Source organism: Furipterus horrens, unplaced genomic scaffold (assembly GCF_987537825.1).
Source record: "Furipterus horrens unplaced genomic scaffold, mFurHor1.1.pri manual_scaffold_1, whole genome shotgun sequence".
NCBI lineage: Eukaryota > Metazoa > Chordata > Mammalia > Chiroptera > Furipteridae > Furipterus > Furipterus horrens.
Window position 1 is genome coordinate 119615768 of NW_028327171.1, and position 16659 is coordinate 119632426.

Here is a 16659-nt window from a genome sequence, read left to right on the forward strand (position 1 = left end):
TTGTATTCTTCATTTCCTCCTGGCTTTTATTGATAGCTTCCATGTCCTTTTTGATGCTGGTATAATTCTCAGTAAGTTCCTTATAGTTCTTCTGGAGTTCACTGTAGTTTTTCTGGAGTTCTTTGTAGTTTCCACTGAGCTCATTTAGCTTCTCCATAATCCATGTTTTAAATTCTGTATCTGATATTTTGCTCCCCTCTATTTCATTTAGCACTCTTTCTGGGGATTCTACCTTTCCTTTTGATGGAGGGTTGTTTCTCTGTCTCCCCATTTTTGTGATTCCTTTTGTTTGTTGGTGCTTCTTGGAATGATCAGTTCTTCCTGGATCTGCCTCTGGTAATGTCAGATCATGTACCAGACTGGCCCTAGGCAGCCTGTTGGAGACTTCCAGGGATCTACTGCCTTTGTCTCTCTTCTTTAGTTGTTACTATACTCAATCTGTGATCAGCTGTCAGGCTTAAGGACCGTGGGTGTGGCAACTTAATTCCTGTAGGCAGGGCTTTTATTTCCCCTTAGTATGACATCACTTGGAGGGGGATGGTCTGTCTGCTGTACTGGGGCTGAGTCAGCACTGGCTGGTCCTGGGAGGGGGTTAGTGTAGCTTTCACTTACTCCTCCGCCCTCCTGGATCTCCATCTGTGTTGTCCTTGATGATATTTCTTTAATCTGTCTGGTTGTATTTCAGCTACTTTTTGGTGGATCTTTTTCTCTGGTTAGTTGATTGAGAGTCACTCTGCCCACCTTGTCTTGAGATCTTTTGTGAAGGTGCTGCTAAAACATAATTACACAACCCAGGCAAGAAACCCACACCCTCCAATGTCTCCCCCAAATACAATCCCACTATAGGCTGCAAATGAGCCCGTGTTAATATACTTGTGGAGATACTGGGACTCTTATTTCGTAGGAGAAACAGAAAGGAGTTGTTTTAAATGAAGGAAGGGTAATTTTTGAGCTGGAAGTTGATAGAGTATTAATATTAGCAATTGGGATCAAGGTTATGTAAGAGAGCAATTAACACTTACACTGTATGTTTGAAAAGGAGGGGAGGGTTACAGTGTGGAGTGAGAAAGTGGAAGTGTATAGTATTAGGATTATATAATCGGTATATACTATATGATTAGTGTGGGAGGTAGGGTAGACACAACAGACATCTAGGTAGACAGACAGCCAGAAATTGAAAGAGAGGGCTGGGGAGGTTAGAAGGTAGGAAATAGATTGAGAGAGAATTTTTTAAGGGTAAAAATACAGAGTAGAAAATAGCAAGACAGGAAGGGAGAGAGGAAAGAGAGAGAGAAAGTAGAGAAGAGAAGGGTAGGAGAGAGAACGAAAGAAGAAGGGGAGGTAGAAGAGAGGGGACTGGATTAAAATTCTTTTTTAAATTATATATTATAAAAAAGATTAGGAGATTAAAACATGATATAAAGTTGCAGGATAGAGAGAAAAGGTGAATATAGAGAGAGAGGAATAGGAGATAGGAAAGCAAGAGGATTTGGGAGGAAAAGAGCTCAGAGGAGGGAAGGAAATCAGGAGGAAGAGGAGATATTAGGGAGGGGAGGATTGAAATTGAAGAGTTGACAAAAGATAGGATGAAGGAGAGAAATACAAGAGGTAGGGAAAGAAGTGGGGGGATGGGGTAGAAAAAGAGAAGGGGTAAGAATGGGAGAGTAAAGGGAGAGGGGGATAGATTAGAATTATAATTTGAATATTAAGAGATTAGAATATAAAGTGTAATAGGGAGAGAGAGAGAATATGTATAGGGAGAGAAGGAAAATAAGGACAAGAGATGAAAGAAAAACGAATGTAGACTGAAGGGGGACAAAATAAAGAAATTTAATAAAGTTGAAGGTGCGTAGCGCAGAGAAAGGAGAGGGTGAGAAAGGGAGAGAACTTAAAATTATAAAATTAACTGAGAATAGGATGCAGGGGAGAATGCTAAGGGGAGAGAAGGGAGGGAAGGGGAGGGGAGAAAAGGAGTGAGAATAAGAAGGGACTGACAGTAGGGGTAGTTAGAGAGAGAGTGAGAGATAAAAGAATGAGGATTTTAACTCAATTCAACTTTTATGCACAGTCTCTGGGTATTTTTGGTTTGTTTGTTTTTTGGTTTTTCCTTGTTTCCTTCCTGAGTCTGCTCCTATTCAAAATTCCATGAGTTTCAAATCTTTTCTGGTTGGTTGGCTGGCTGTGGGAGGGTTCTGCTTGATTCTTGGGTTGCTAGTCTTTTTTTCATGGGCCTACCACCACTCTGCTGTGAGCTGCCTTTAGTTGTCCCCTCCTGAGGCAGCCTCAGCCCTCCTCAGGCTTGTCCAGCTACTCCTTCCCACTGTTGGTCCAACCTGTGCCTGCCAGCAATCCCCGCTCTGCCTCCAGTCCTGTTTCTATTCCCAGGCTACAGCTTCTGCTCTCTTCCCTGTCTATATGCCTGCGCACCCTATCTCTGTCCCTGTCTCGAGATCCTCCTTTTGTTCTGCAGGACTCTGGCACAGTCGGTCAAAGTGCCGGGCCCAGTGGCCCTTTCCTGCCCAGGGCCTCTCCCCTAGTCTGGAGCTTTGCAGTGGCTTTCCTGTGTGTGCTCTTCTCCTTGCCCCAAAACTTTCTCTATTCCGAGCTACCGCTTCCGCTGGCTTCCCTGTCTATCGGCCTGCGCGCTCTATCTTTCTTCTCGCCACAGCACCGTCCCTTTGTTCTGTGGGATTCTAGTGTGGTCGGTCAGCGCAGCACTCTCCTACCCCGGGGCTCTCTGCCGGTCTGGAGCTCTGCAGCAGCCCTTCCCTGCGGCCCCTTCTCCTTGCCCTAAAACCGTCTCCCCTCCAGAACCTCCGCCTCCGCTCTCTTCCCTACTTACACACCCTGCACGTCCTATTTCTCTCTTAGCCCCAAACCCGCCTTTTGTTCTGTGGGATTCTAGCGCGACTAAAGAGCAAACACTGATTTCAAGAACACAGTTCTCCCCCGGTCCGGAGTTCCGCAGCAGCTTTTCTGTGCTGCCGTTCTCCTTGCCCCAAAACTGCTCCTTTGTTCTGTAGGGCCCTAGCGCAAGTGCTGGGCGCGCCCGGGATGCCGAGCTTTCTGTCGGAGGTTGCAGCTGAGGATGTTTCTCTCTAGACTCAGATCACACAGTTTCTCCCAGTCCTGATTGTTCACTGTTCTCTCCCTCCTCTGGCTTTTTCGGCCAAATCCTCTCCCTAACTCCCTACAAGAATTCACTCCCGGCTAGTGAGCTCTCCGGCTTGATACTGCAAATGCACGGAGTCTCAGAATGACTCAGCCTGCAGTTTGTGATAAACCCCTCCACCCCCCTCCACGCTGCTCCCACGATCTCCTCCCTGTTCACGTTATCAGATATTCCCACTCACTCAGTCATTCCTCCCTGCCTTTGTTCCTCCTGGATTGTCTCCTTAACAGGAGCGAGCTGAGAACACTGTCCCTACTCCGCGGCCATCTTCTCTCTCCTCCTGTGTAGATTTGTTACAGAAACAAGGGAGTCCAAAAATCCCCAGAGCTTGCAGCTGGGGGATGGGGAGAAGGAAGCAGCTTTTAGAATGCCTCCACATGCCTGAGGCTGGTGGCTAGTGTCTTTCTTATGCAAATGGCTTTAATGCATCCAAAGCCTCAGGCAGATGGGAGGAGTCTTGAACCAGGGGACGGTATGGAAAGCACACAGAGCCTACGTAAGGGTCTGTGAATGGTCAGAACTGTTTGCAACGCCCACTGCGTCAGATGACGCAGTCAGGGATATATAAGCAGCTGCAGACATTTTAGCTCAGACTCTCTCAAGCTCTCGTTCAGGTTCTGGCTTTCACTGGCGCTCTGGCTCTTGCTCTGGCGCTCTGGCGCTCTGGCTTGCGCTCTGGCTCTGGCTCTCTGACTCTCTCTGGCTGTCGCTCGTGCTCTCACTCTGAGACTCTCTCTGGCTCTCGCTCGTGCTCTCACTCTGAGACTCTCTCTGACTCTCGCTCGTGCTCTCACTGAGACTCTCGCTCTCTGACTCGGGCTCTCACTCGCGCTCTGGCTCTGGCGCTCTGACTCTCTCTGGCTCTCACTCGTGCTCTCACTCTGAGACTCTCTCGCTCTCTGACTCGGGCTCTCACTCGCGCTCTCACTCTGGCTCGCGCGCTCTCTCGCACGCTTGCTCTCGGGGTCTCGCTCTCGCGTGCTCCCTCCACGTGGCTTGGTGAAGGGGCCTTCTCCATGTGGCTTGGAGAAGGGGTCTCCAGGCTGCTTTAAGAGGCTCTCGCCATGCGGTTTTGAGAAGGAAAGGAGATCCGCGCAGTTTGCAGGAAGAAAACAGTTTGCAAGGAGGCTGAGAATCCAGGTGGTTCTGCATTGAGAGCTGGAGGGCACCACAGCACAGAAAGGACCTCCCCAATCAGATTGAATGATTGGCAGCTGCTGGTAAAGCTGAACTGTGTTTGGAAAGTAGGGAAACAGTTTCTCTGACTTTCCTAAAACTAGCCTGGTTTGGAAGGGGGGGAGGCAAGGATACGTGTTTGTGGATATTTTAAAGAGCATAAGACTTAACAACAGAAATCCGCAAATAACTAAATCTATATAACTGTTAAATAAACAATTCTTTTTCTTTTCACCAAACTCTGGTATTGAGAGTTATAATTTTGGCAGCGGGCAATCAGGCCCCTAACTAAAGAGCCCGTGGGTTTGTTTTCAACTGGAGCAGCCCAGGGGTTCTGTAACAGATTTTTTTTAATTGTATTTTTTTCCATTGCTATTTAGCCACCTTATACCCCCAGCCTCACGCAATCACCACATTGTGGTCCATGTTCACAAGTCTTCTTACCTTCTTCCTTGACCTCCCTAACCCCTAGACTCCATCCCCCATGGATGTTATCTTCGCTATGTATGAGTTTTTCTCTATTTTGCTCATTAGTTCAGTTTGTTCATTAGGTTTTATATATGGGTGAAACCATGTTATTTGTCTTTCTCTGACTGATTTATTTCACTTAGCATAATGTTCTCCAGTTCCATCCATACTGTCAAAAAGGATAATTTTTTTCTTTTTTACAGCAGAATGATATTCCATTGTGTCATCATTGATGGACAGTTGGGCTGCTTTCATAGCTTGGAAATTGTAAATGACACTGCAAAGAACATAGGGATGCTTATGTTCTTTCAAATTAGTGGTTTAGGTTTCTTTAGATAAATTCAAAAAAGTGGGATTGCTGGTTCAAAAGACTGATCCATTTTTAATTTTTTGATATATTTCCATACTGCTTTCCACAGTGACTGCACCAATCTACAGTCCCGCCAACAGTACAAAAGGGTTCCCCTTCCTCTACATCCTTACCAGCACTTGTAGTCTGTTTATTTATTTTGTTAAGCATATTTTATTGATTATGCAGGAGCCTTTTGCATCCCCCTGTTCTTCTCTCTGGACACTTTACCTCTACCCTTCTAAACTCCAAGTGCCCCTTCTTTTGCCTCTATAACTGGTTTCCTGAAACCATTCTTTTATCAGTCACTTTTTTTATAACTCTGTGACTTTCATTGTTTTTTAGTATATTTTATTGATTATGCAATTACAGTTGTCCAATTTCTTTTCCCTTAGCTCTCCTCCACGCAGTATCCCCCTTCCCTCCAGCAATACTACCCCTCCTTAGTTCACGTCTATAGGCCATGCATATAAGTTCTTTGGCTTCACCCTTTCCTATATTATTCCTAACTTCTCCCTGTCTGTTTTATCCTACCAATTATGTTTCTTAATCCCTGCACAATTTCCCCATTTCTCGCCCTTCCTTATCCCAGCTGATAACCCTCCAAATGATCCCCATACCTATGATTCTGTTCCTATTCTGGTTTGCTTAGTTGGATTTTGTTTTTATTTTTCGGATTCAGTTGTTGATAGGTGTGAGTTTGTTGTCATTTTAATGTTCATAGTTTTGATCTTTTTCTTAAATAAGTCCTTTTAATGTTTCATATAATAATGGCTTGGTGATGATGAACTCCTTTTGCTTTACCTTGTCTGGGAAGCACTTTTTCTGCCCTTCCATTCTAATGGATAGCTTTACTGGATAGAGTAATCTTGGTTGTATGTCCTTGCTTTTCATCACATTGAATACTTCTTGCCAGTCCCTTCTTGTCTGCAAAGTGTCCTTTGAGAAATCAGCTGATAGTCTTATAGACACTCCTTGGTAAGTAACTCTGCTTTTCTCTTGCTGCTTTTAAGATTTTCTCTTTATCTTCAACCTTTGGCATTTTAATTATGATATGTCTTGGTGTGGTCCTCCTTGGGTCTAGCTTGTTTTGGATTCTCTGTGTTTCCTGGTACTGTATGTCTATTTTCTTTGCCAAATTTGGGAAGTTTTCCTTCATTATCTTTTCTCATAAGCTTTCATATTCTTGCTCTTCCTCTTCTCCTCAGGTACCCCCATCATTCAGATGTTGGCACGTTTAACATTGTCCCAGAGGTTCCTAATCCTCTCCTCATTTTTTTCAATTCTTGTTTCCTCATTGTGTACTGGTTGACTGTTTTTTCTTTCTTATGTTCCAAATCATTGATCTGAACCCTGGTTTCCTTCCCTTCACCAGTGGTTTTGTGTGATTTTTCCTCCGTTTCATTTATCATAGACTTCACTTTTTCTCTATGTGTTTGCCATACTTAAGCATACCTGTAAAGCCTGTGAGCATCTGTATCACCAGTGTTTTGAACTCTATGTCTGTTAGGTTGGCTGTCTCCTCATCACTTAGTTCTTCCACTGGAAACTTGATCCATTCCCTCTTTTGGGCCATACTTCTCTGTCTCCTCATCTTGACAGGCTTCTGTGTTTGTTTGCCTCTGTGTCTTAAGTAGAGCTATGGCACCTGTTACATTGTAATTCGTCAGTACAGGGCAACCCATTTCACCATGTTGTGGCGCTGTATGTAGGGGAGGGATCCGAGAGGGAATAATGCCACTTGCTCAGCACTCACCCCTTTTCCAGGCACTTCTCCCACTTCTGTATGGGACTGGTGCCCCATTAGCTGTTGCCCTGGCCATGGTTCCCAGAGTGGGTGTGTCTGCAGATGTTCTAGGACCATGAGGACCCTTTAAACAAGTGGACCTACTGAGAGGCTGGCAGTTTCTTCCTCCACCCCAAACCCCATTGGTTTGCACAGTCAGAGGCAATGAGGCTTTATTTTCCCCAACTCTGGGACTGTGAGCTGTGTGGTCTGATATGGTCTGGTGCTTCCCAGATGTCCCTACCCACTTTTCAAAATGTGTGACTGTGCTTTCCACCACTGCTGCCACCACCACACTGCATCCTCTCCACCCTGGCTCCACCCCTCCCACCTGTCTGGATGAGTATTTCTTCTTTATTTCTTTGCTTGTTGGACTTTCATGCAGTTCAGTTTTCTGGAACTTCTGGTTGTCTCTAGTTTTGAGGTAGTTGTATTCCTTCTTAGTTGTGGAGGGAGACTCTGTGTGTCTGTCTAGGCCTCCATCTTACCAGAAGTTCCCTATTGATTTATTGATGGTAGCCATTCTGACAGTTTTCAGTTGATATCTCATTGTGGTTTTGATTTATATCTCTCTGATGATTAGTGATGTTAAGCATCTTTTCATATGTCTATTGACCATCCATATATCCTCTTTTGAAAAGTGTCTATTCCAGTCCTTTACCCATTTTTAATCGTATTGTTTGTTTGTTTTTGTTTTTAGTTTTGTAAGTTGTTTATAAATTTTGGGTATTACTCCTCAATCAGATGTATAGGCAAATATGTTCTTCCATTCTATGGGTTACCTCTTTATTTTGTTGATATTTTCCATTGCTGTGCAAAAACTTTTAGTTTGATGTAGTCTCACTTGTTTATTTTTACTTTGTTTCCCTTGTCTTAGGAGATATATCAATACAAAATATTGCTACAGTCAATGTCCAAGATTTTACTACCTATGTTTTTTTTTTCCTTGGGCTTTTACGGTTTCAAGTCTAATAGTTAAAACTTTGATCAATTTTGAATTTATTCTTGTGTGTGATGTAAAAAGATGGTCTAGTTTCCTTTTCCTGCCTCTATCTGTCCAATTTTTTCAACACCATTTATTGAATAAACTATCTTTAGCCCATTGTATGTGCTTGCTTCCTCTATCAAATATTAATTGAATATAAAGTTGTGGGAGGCTTTTCTAGGCTCTCTGTTCTGTTCCATTGATCTATGTGTTTGCTTTTATGCTAATACCATACTGTTTTGATTACTATAACCTTATACAGTTTGATATTAGGTAGCATGATTGCTACAACTTTGTTCATCTTTCTCAGAAGTGCTGTTGCTATAATGATACTTTTGTGGTTCCATATAAATTTTTGAAATATTTATTCTATTTCTGTAAAATATGTCCTTGGAATCTTGTTAGGAATTGTATTGAATCTATAGATTGGATGGCATGGATATTTTAATGATGTTAATTCTTCCTATCCATGAATACATGCTTCCACTTACTTGTATCTTCTTCAATTTCTCTCTTCAGTGTCTTATAATTTTCTGAGTACAGGTCTTTTACACCCTTGACTAGATTTATTCCTAGGTAATTTATTCTTTTTGAAGCAATTGTGAATGGGATTGTTTTAATTTACCTTTAGTTCATTATTGGCATATAAAAATACAACTTTTTTCTGAATATTAATTTTGTATTCTGCTACTTTGTTGAATTCATTGATCATATCTAGTAGTTTCTTGGTGAACCCTTTGGGGTTTTCTAAATATAGTATCATGCATGCATATAACTGGACTCATTCAATTTCTCAACCTTATTTCACTCACTATACCAACTAGTATAACCTCCCACTGTCTCACTGGACCACTGCCACACTCTCATCCCTGAGTTGCCAAATTCAGATTCCTCTACTGCTAAATTATGCTTCTCAGGGCATAGCTCTGATCATTCATTCTACTGCTCAAACACCTTCAGTGCCTCCCATGGCCCATACGGCCAAGTCCAAACTGCTTGAGAAGGCCATCAGATTATCTCTCTGACTCAGAGGCAGTGTGCCCTCTCTATTCATCTTCTGTGACTCCCAGTCAAGACCCACTCAGCACGGTCCCTCTAAATGGATTAATCCATTGTTCTCATTTCAAATGTGACTTCCTCCATGAAACTAAAATAAGAATGTAGCAAAACGACTGTAACCAATAAGGGCTGCATACTCTCAGGCACATAGTACAAAGTCCCAAAGGATTTATGGCTTAGAATCAGCAGAAGATCATCTCAATACAACGTGGTGACTAATTTCACCTTGCAGTAACCACTAGCCTCATTATATATTCATTGTAATACATTAGCTTTCTAAATGACACACTCCACACCATCATGATTAGAAGCAGAAGGCCCATATAAGGACACAAAATAGCCAACAGTGCTTTTCTGAGAAGTCTCCACCATTTTCCAGGAAAAATCCTTCATATTCCTCCCCCTTATTGAATGCCCTACCTCTCTATTAAACGAGCCTCAATAAAAAAAAAAAGTACATCCCACTAGGCAGGGGCTGCTCTGCCTATGAAGTAATCTCCTCTCTGTCTCACTGCTTCACTAATAAACTCACTTTCACTTTGAACACTATGCTGGCTTGTCTTTGAATTCTTTCCTGTGGGAAGCCAACCTCATTTTCTCAGGTTCTTTCTCTATTCTGTATACCAGACTCTTCTTTTAATGTTTATCATACAGATCTGCATTAAAAGGATGATTAATCTTTTTAAAATTTTTATCTCTTTTCCCTAAGACCCTAAAATAATGTTCTTTTGTCTTAAATGGAAAACATCAAGTTCACAGAGAGAAGAATAATCTACTTAATAGAGGGACTGGTAAGACACCTCACATTGAAGATACAGGCTTAGTAAGAAGTGTTTTAGAAGTGAAAATTGCATCTCCCATAAACCATAGGGGATAGTGTAGAAAACATTTAGCACTTATCAAGCTTCTCCGTTGTTGACAAATTTTATTAATTTTAATGGCCTCAGACAGTGATATTAATTAGTATGTCAATGAATCTCTATTTTCTCCCTTGAAAATTTTCTAAGTGCCAATTAAAATGCCAAAATCACCTTCTAAGTGACTATGTTAATAAGAATACCATGACAGAGTCAGAGTCTCTCAAATGTTTAAGGGAGCATCTCTTTTCCACTGAGAAAAAACCGGTTATTACTAAAACATCCAGAATTTGATTAAGAAGCAGCAAGAATTGACCAGAACCAGCATAGATTGGGAATGGCTCATTGAAGACTACTGGGAGAAACCCAACAGCTGGCCGTTATAACAGCTAACACCCACAACTTACTGCATGCCAGTTATGTTCCCAGGCCTTTACACTTAATTTATTTAGTCCTCAGTTCTCCCCTATGAGGGAATTGCTGCGTGGGATGACTCCTTGTGGTTTCTGAAATTGTAACCCAAGCTGTGAGCCAGCCCCTCACCCAAGGAAGACCCAAGGTCTTTAAGTCTCAACGGAAAACCAAAAGGCTGTGAGGCAGACAAGACTGAAGGCCATGTAGAGGGTTCCCATGGGAATTGGGTTTAAAGAATGCATATTATACTTTGGAGCTTGCTCTGCTTTTCTTATCTCTTAGTTAACTATAAACAATCTATAGCAAAGAATGTATGAAACCTTGCACCTAATGCCAGTGTGGCATCAAGATGTTTAATAGACCCTGACACAGACTGGTCACTGTGTTCTCTATATTGATATCTATAATCAGTAACTGTCAACTGTAATCCAGGTGCCTAAAAGCTAATTGATGATTTATGAATTTTGACCTTGTATTTTCCATACATAACTTTCTCAATAAAAGGCACAAGGAATAGAAATCTTGTGCTTCTCTCCCCTGGAGAGATCAGCTACCTTCCATTCCTCCAGAAAAAATACAGTGTCCTGGATAAATTTGTTTCTCTGTTGTGGTCCTGAAACCTCTACTGGACAGGGAGTTTCCAACTGAGCCAGGGCATTGGAGGCAGGACAGCCTCGAGTTACTATTAGAATTACCATTGGTAATACTTTGTACTTATTGATGTGTTATTATTCACTTTCACTCTGATTTAAATAAACTAATATTGATCTTAATGGCTCTTATGAACCCAACTTTGATTTTCTAGTTTGTTTACAACTAAATTGTTGTTACCATGAGGTTGCATCCATTCATTCAGTCATATATCGAGTCTGCAAATATTTATTAAGTACAAAATAGCATCCAATTGAGCACATAAATAAAAACATTTGCAATATATGTGTTCCCTTTTTTAAAATTTTTCTCCTAGGAACACAATTTAACACAGTTGCTGAGCTCCTAGGAGATAGTCTGGAGCTGTGTGACTGAACTAAAATGAAAGGAATGACATTAGAAATGGTGTATACCACCTCCAAGCCTGTTCTGTAAAAGCCCACACACCTTTTTCTTTCCTCCTGTGGTATCCCATTTTGAAGATGGTAGCACCATGAGATAGCATGAACATGGTCCTTGAAAGACTGCATGAAGCGTATCATTCCTTAACCACCCAATAACCACACCAGAGTTGGTAATTAATCTGTATGTACATTAAGCTATTGAGATTTAAGGTCTTTTTGTAGTCCTTTTTGTAGCTATTATAGTAACTATCATTATTTTCCATATATGTAAATCAGGACTCTAAAATATGGGGCTATCACAAAAAAAAGGACTAGAACTAAGTCAGGTCTACCCTGGCATGATCTGGAATAGATAGGTTCTTGGCTTCATGCAAGAAAGATTTCACAACAAGAGTCCAGGTGGAAAAACAAGATGGCGGAGGAGTAAGTGGAAGCTACACTAACCTCCTCCCACAACTAGTCTGGATTTACAACGTAATTTTGGATAAGTCATCTGGAATAACCAACTGAACACTAGCTAGGGAGAAGTCTTATAACCACGGAGAGACAGAAAAGGCCGCTACATCACAACGTGACCGGTAGGGAGTGCGGAGATGCAGAAGGGCTGGCTGGGCTCACATGGGTGGCAGCTGAAGGGACTGAGAAACAATTCAGCAGCTGGGGGTTCCCCCTGAGAAGGGCAGGGTATAAATCCCCAGCTGAGCTTCCCAGCCTACAGCAACGGAGTGGAAAATAAAATAGTATCCAGCTGTAAAAAGCGAAAAGCCACAGGGTTTTTTTGATAGCCGGAGAGAAACAGCTGGAGAAAAGGAGCTCTTAGGCAGATCACATACGAAAATATTTTGGCCCCCACTTACCCTGGGCTCGAGTGGAGGGAAGGCAGAGAGGACTGGAGACGCTTGGGAAGAGTTTGGTGTGGTGGCTTTGAGGGGAGAACTGGGGAAGCAGCCAACCGGGTCCCAGTGGTGACTCATCCCCAGTACTGCAGGCAGACCATTCCCCCCTCTCCAAGTAGCGTCAGCCTGAGGGGAAGCAAAACCCCAGCCTACAGGAATTAAGCTGCCACACCCTCGGTCCTTAAGCCTGACAGCTAATCACAGATTGAATAGATTAACAACTAAAGAAGTCAGACAAAGGCAGTAGATCCCTGGAAGTCTCCAACAGGCTGCCCAGGCCCAGACTGGTACAGGATCTGATGACGCCACAGGGGCAGACCCAGGAAGAGCAGATCATTCTAAGAAGGACCAACAAACAATAGAAGTCACAAAAACGGGAGACAGAGAAACAACCCCCCATCAAAAGTAAAGGTAGAATCCCCAGGAAGAGCGCTAAATGAAATAGAGGGGAGCAAAATATCACATATGGAACTGAACGCATGGATTATGGAGAAGCTCAATGAGCTCAGCAGAAACTACAAAGAACTCCAGGAAAACTACAAGGAACTCCAGAAATACTACAAGGAACTTACTGAGAATTACACCTGCATGAAAAAGGACATAGAAGCTCTCAATAAGAGCCAGGAGGAAATGAAGAGTACGATCTCTGAATAGAAGAACACACTAGAAGGAATTAAAAGCAGGCTAGAGGAAGCAGAAGATCAGATCAGCGAGCTGGAAGATAATGTAAACAAAAATTCCCGGACAGTGCAACAAAATGAAAAGAGACTGAACAAGACTGAAGAGGCTCTACAACAGCTGCAGGACAACATGAAATGTAATGATATCCGTGTCATAGAAATTCCAGAAGGAGAAGAAGAAGAGCAAGGGATAGAAAACCTCTTTGAAAAACTAATGACAGAAAACTTCCCTCACATGAGGAGAGAAAGAGTCACGCAAATCCAGGAAGCACAGAGGGTCCCAATGAAGATGAACCCCAACAGGCCCACTTCAAGACACATCATAATTAAAATGGCAACATTCAAAGACAAAGAGAGAATTCTAAAAGCAGCAAGAGAGAAACAACTAATAACATACAAGGGAGCTCCAATAAGGCTATAACACTACAAGCCAGAAGGGAATGGCAGAAAATATTCCAAGAGGACGCGAGACATAGCGGAAGTCCCTCCAGAGGCGGTGTTGTGCTGTGGGGAAGAGAGACGGATTTGTAAACCCCGGAGCGAGGTTCTGCCTACCCGAGGCCGCTGCTGTGCGGAGACCCCGGGTGAAGCCATCATCACCATGTCTGACCAGGAGGCAAAACCTTCAACTGAGGACTTGGGGGATAAGAAAGAAGGAGAATACATTAAACTCAAAGTCATTGGACAGGATAGCAGTGAGATTCACTTCAAAGTGAAAATGACAACACATCTCAAGAAACTCAAAGAATCATACTGTCAAAGACAGGGAGTTCCAATGAATTCACTCAGGTTTCTCTTTGAAGGTCAGAGAATTGCTGATAATCACACTCCAAAAGAACTGGGAGTGGAGGAAGAAGATGTGATTGAAGTTTATCAGGAACAAACGGGGGGTCATTCAACGGTTTAGATATTCTTTTTATTTTATTTTCTTTTCCCTCAGTCCTTTTTTATTTTTAAAAATAGTTCTTTTGTAATGTGGTGTTCAAATTGAATTGAAAACCAAACCCCCCCCCCCATCTCTTTAAAACGTCTGGTAATTTGAATTTTAGTGCCCTTTCATTATTGTTTTGTTTTCATTGTGCTGATTTTTGGTGATCATCCCCCTGCCCCCATATTGCCCTCTCCTTTTTAAATATCACATGTGTGCACAGGGAGGCCACCTTTTTCAGGACTGTGCATTTTCAGGCTTGTGATAAATGAGGTCGACCAATGCAAGTGTTCATAATGACGTTTCTAATTGGCCCTGAAGTTCTAGCATGTGATTGCTTCACTCCTGGACTATGACTTTCAGTGGGAGATGAAAGTTTTGCAGAGAACTGAACTGTGGAGAAATGACCTTTCCTTAACTTGAAGCTACTTTTAAAATTTGAAGGTCTGGACCAAAAGAAGAGGAATATCAGGTTGGAGTCAAGATGACAGATAAGGTGAGAGTAAAGACGAACTCCAAAGATGGCTTCATTGAAGAGAAAGCATTTTAAGAGTAAAGAAAAGTTTTGTGAGAAGATCCCAGAAAAGTTCTAATTTTCATTAGCAGTTAATAAAGTTATTAAAGCAGAAGTGTGTACAATAAAAAAAATAAAAAAATAAAAAAAAAAGAAAATATTCCAAGCAATGAAAAACAAAGGCCTACAACCAAGAACACTCTATCCAGCAAGGCTCTCATTCAAAATGGAATGGGAAATAAGAGGTTTCCAAGACAAAAGAAGGCTAAAAGAATACATCTCCACCAAACCAGCATTGCAAGAGATGCTAAAGGGTCTGCTTTAAGAAGATGAAGAAAAAAAGAGACAGAGAGGAACATGAGTACAAAGGGGGAAAATGACAATGAATAAGTTCTGAAAGAAAGAAGGAACTTCTACCATTTGCAACAACATGGATGGAACTAGAGAGCATTATAATTAGCAAAATAAGCCAGGCATCAAAAGAAAAATACCTTATGTTATAACCTGTTATGAGAAACTAATGAACAACACAAACAAATGAGCAAAATTGAACCAGAGGTATGTAAACAAGGAATAAACTAACAGTAACAAAGGGGGAGATGGGAGGGAGAGAAGGGGGTAAGAAGAGGAAGGGTCTAGTCAAAGAACATGTATAAATGACCCATGGACATGGACAACTGGGTGGGTACTGAATGTGGGAGAAGGGTGGCAGGATGCAGGGAAGCAAGAGGGGAAAATTAGGACAACTGTAATGAAAAAAAAAACAAAAAAAATTTTAGTGGGGGGGAAAAATAAAAATATAAAGAATGGAAATGCAAGTTCAGTGAATATTAGAAGGACAAAGATTTTCCTTCACACTGTATATTTTTCTCCCTATCCAAACTCTCCAGAGTTTGGCATTCTAAACAAGTAAGTAATGACATAAGTTTCTTTGCATAAAACTAATAAGACCAGGTTTTAATAGAGGTTTTTTTGACGAAGACTTTGACTGAAATGTCATGCCTAAAGGAGACATGCTTGGGATCTGGTTGTTACCATAAAGCCCTAAGGAACTGGGAATGACTTTCAAAGGTAATAAAAGCCCGCGAGATAAAAGGCCTGGTACCTTGGTTGGTTGTGTGGTCCACAGCAATCTTTCCAGGGAAGGAATGAAGGTTGTTTTCCTGAAAGATGGCTAGAAGGGACATTAAGGCACAATGGAAAACTAGAAGGACTTGGAAAAGACAGGTGTGTACAGGCAAGGCTGAATGCCAGGTATGTGGTTCTGCTTCTGTGCCCTGAAGGGCAAACTGAAGGTCACCCTAAATGTTCCTTGCGTAAGTTCCAGCAAGGCAGAACTAAAGATCGTAAGTGATCATTTGCTGCTCTTGTTGTGTTTATGCAAATGAACAGGATAAATTAAAAATGGACTTAATGAAGTTCCTTTAATGACAAGGAGGGTAATCTTAGGGAGAAAAATCGTTATTCAAGGAAAATCATAATGATCAGTGCATACTATAAAGTAGTGCAGCAAACTGTCTTTAAAGTTTCTTTTCATTTAAAATTTGTTTTCATTTGAAAGTTAAACTATGTCTGTGGCATTATTCAAAGATGTTTAATTTACAGGCAAGAAGAATGTCAAATGCCTTGCAACTGAATGTCTTTCCAATAAGACAGTCCTACAGATTTAGAGACTTGTATATGGGTTATATTACATAAATTAACATGTGTTTTCTGTTTTCAAAGGGCATAAGCCTACAATCTCATTACCTGCGTGGTTGTCTGTATGTATACGCCTCACTTAATCCTGTCTGCATTGCTGCCTCCTGAGACTAAATGGTTTGGCTGAACTAAGTGGCTGGGTTGGTGAAGAATAGGGTGGTCTGTGAGCTTCACTTTAAAACTGGTTTCTCTTTTCTGTCCTAAAGGCTTGGACAGAAAGAGCCCAGAGGTCTGAGAGGGGAGAAACCTAAAATATTTCCCTCAGCCCATACTAAGTATAATGGGCAAAAGTGTTTTGGACAGGTGAGATGTACCTGGCATACCTTCCTCCAAAGAAGCCCTTCTTTTCCCTAATGTGGGACATTGAAAAATTAATACCTGTCATCTAGTGGTTATGGATTGAATGATGTCTTTTAACCCTGTTGCCAAATCTGTGGTCTCCAGAATACAACAAAAATGCCAGTCTGTTAAATCTAGCATGCCGTTGTCCAGGGACAGCCAACCAACCTGGAGTCTGCACAATCCTTCCCCATGTGGGAAGGCCTCCGTCCCCTCCACACCCCCACTCTTATTAGGGATTTCTGGACCCAAGGGAAGGTAGAATGACATCCATGTCCAG

The 16659-nt window shown here is 42.0% G+C and overlaps 1 protein-coding gene across 1 annotated transcript; it reads left to right on the top strand.

Moving 5' to 3' along the window:
• Positions 1-13365: 13365 nt before the first annotated feature.
• On the top strand, positions 13366-14459 carry LOC150021828 (small ubiquitin-related modifier 1). Its single transcript, XM_090266628.1, has 2 exons — positions 13366-13804; positions 14255-14459. Exon 1 carries the CDS (start codon positions 13499-13501, stop codon positions 13802-13804), a length of 306 nt encoding a protein of 101 aa, XP_090122754.1. The 5' UTR covers positions 13366-13498; the 3' UTR covers positions 14255-14459.
• Positions 14460-16659: the final 2200 nt, after the last annotated feature.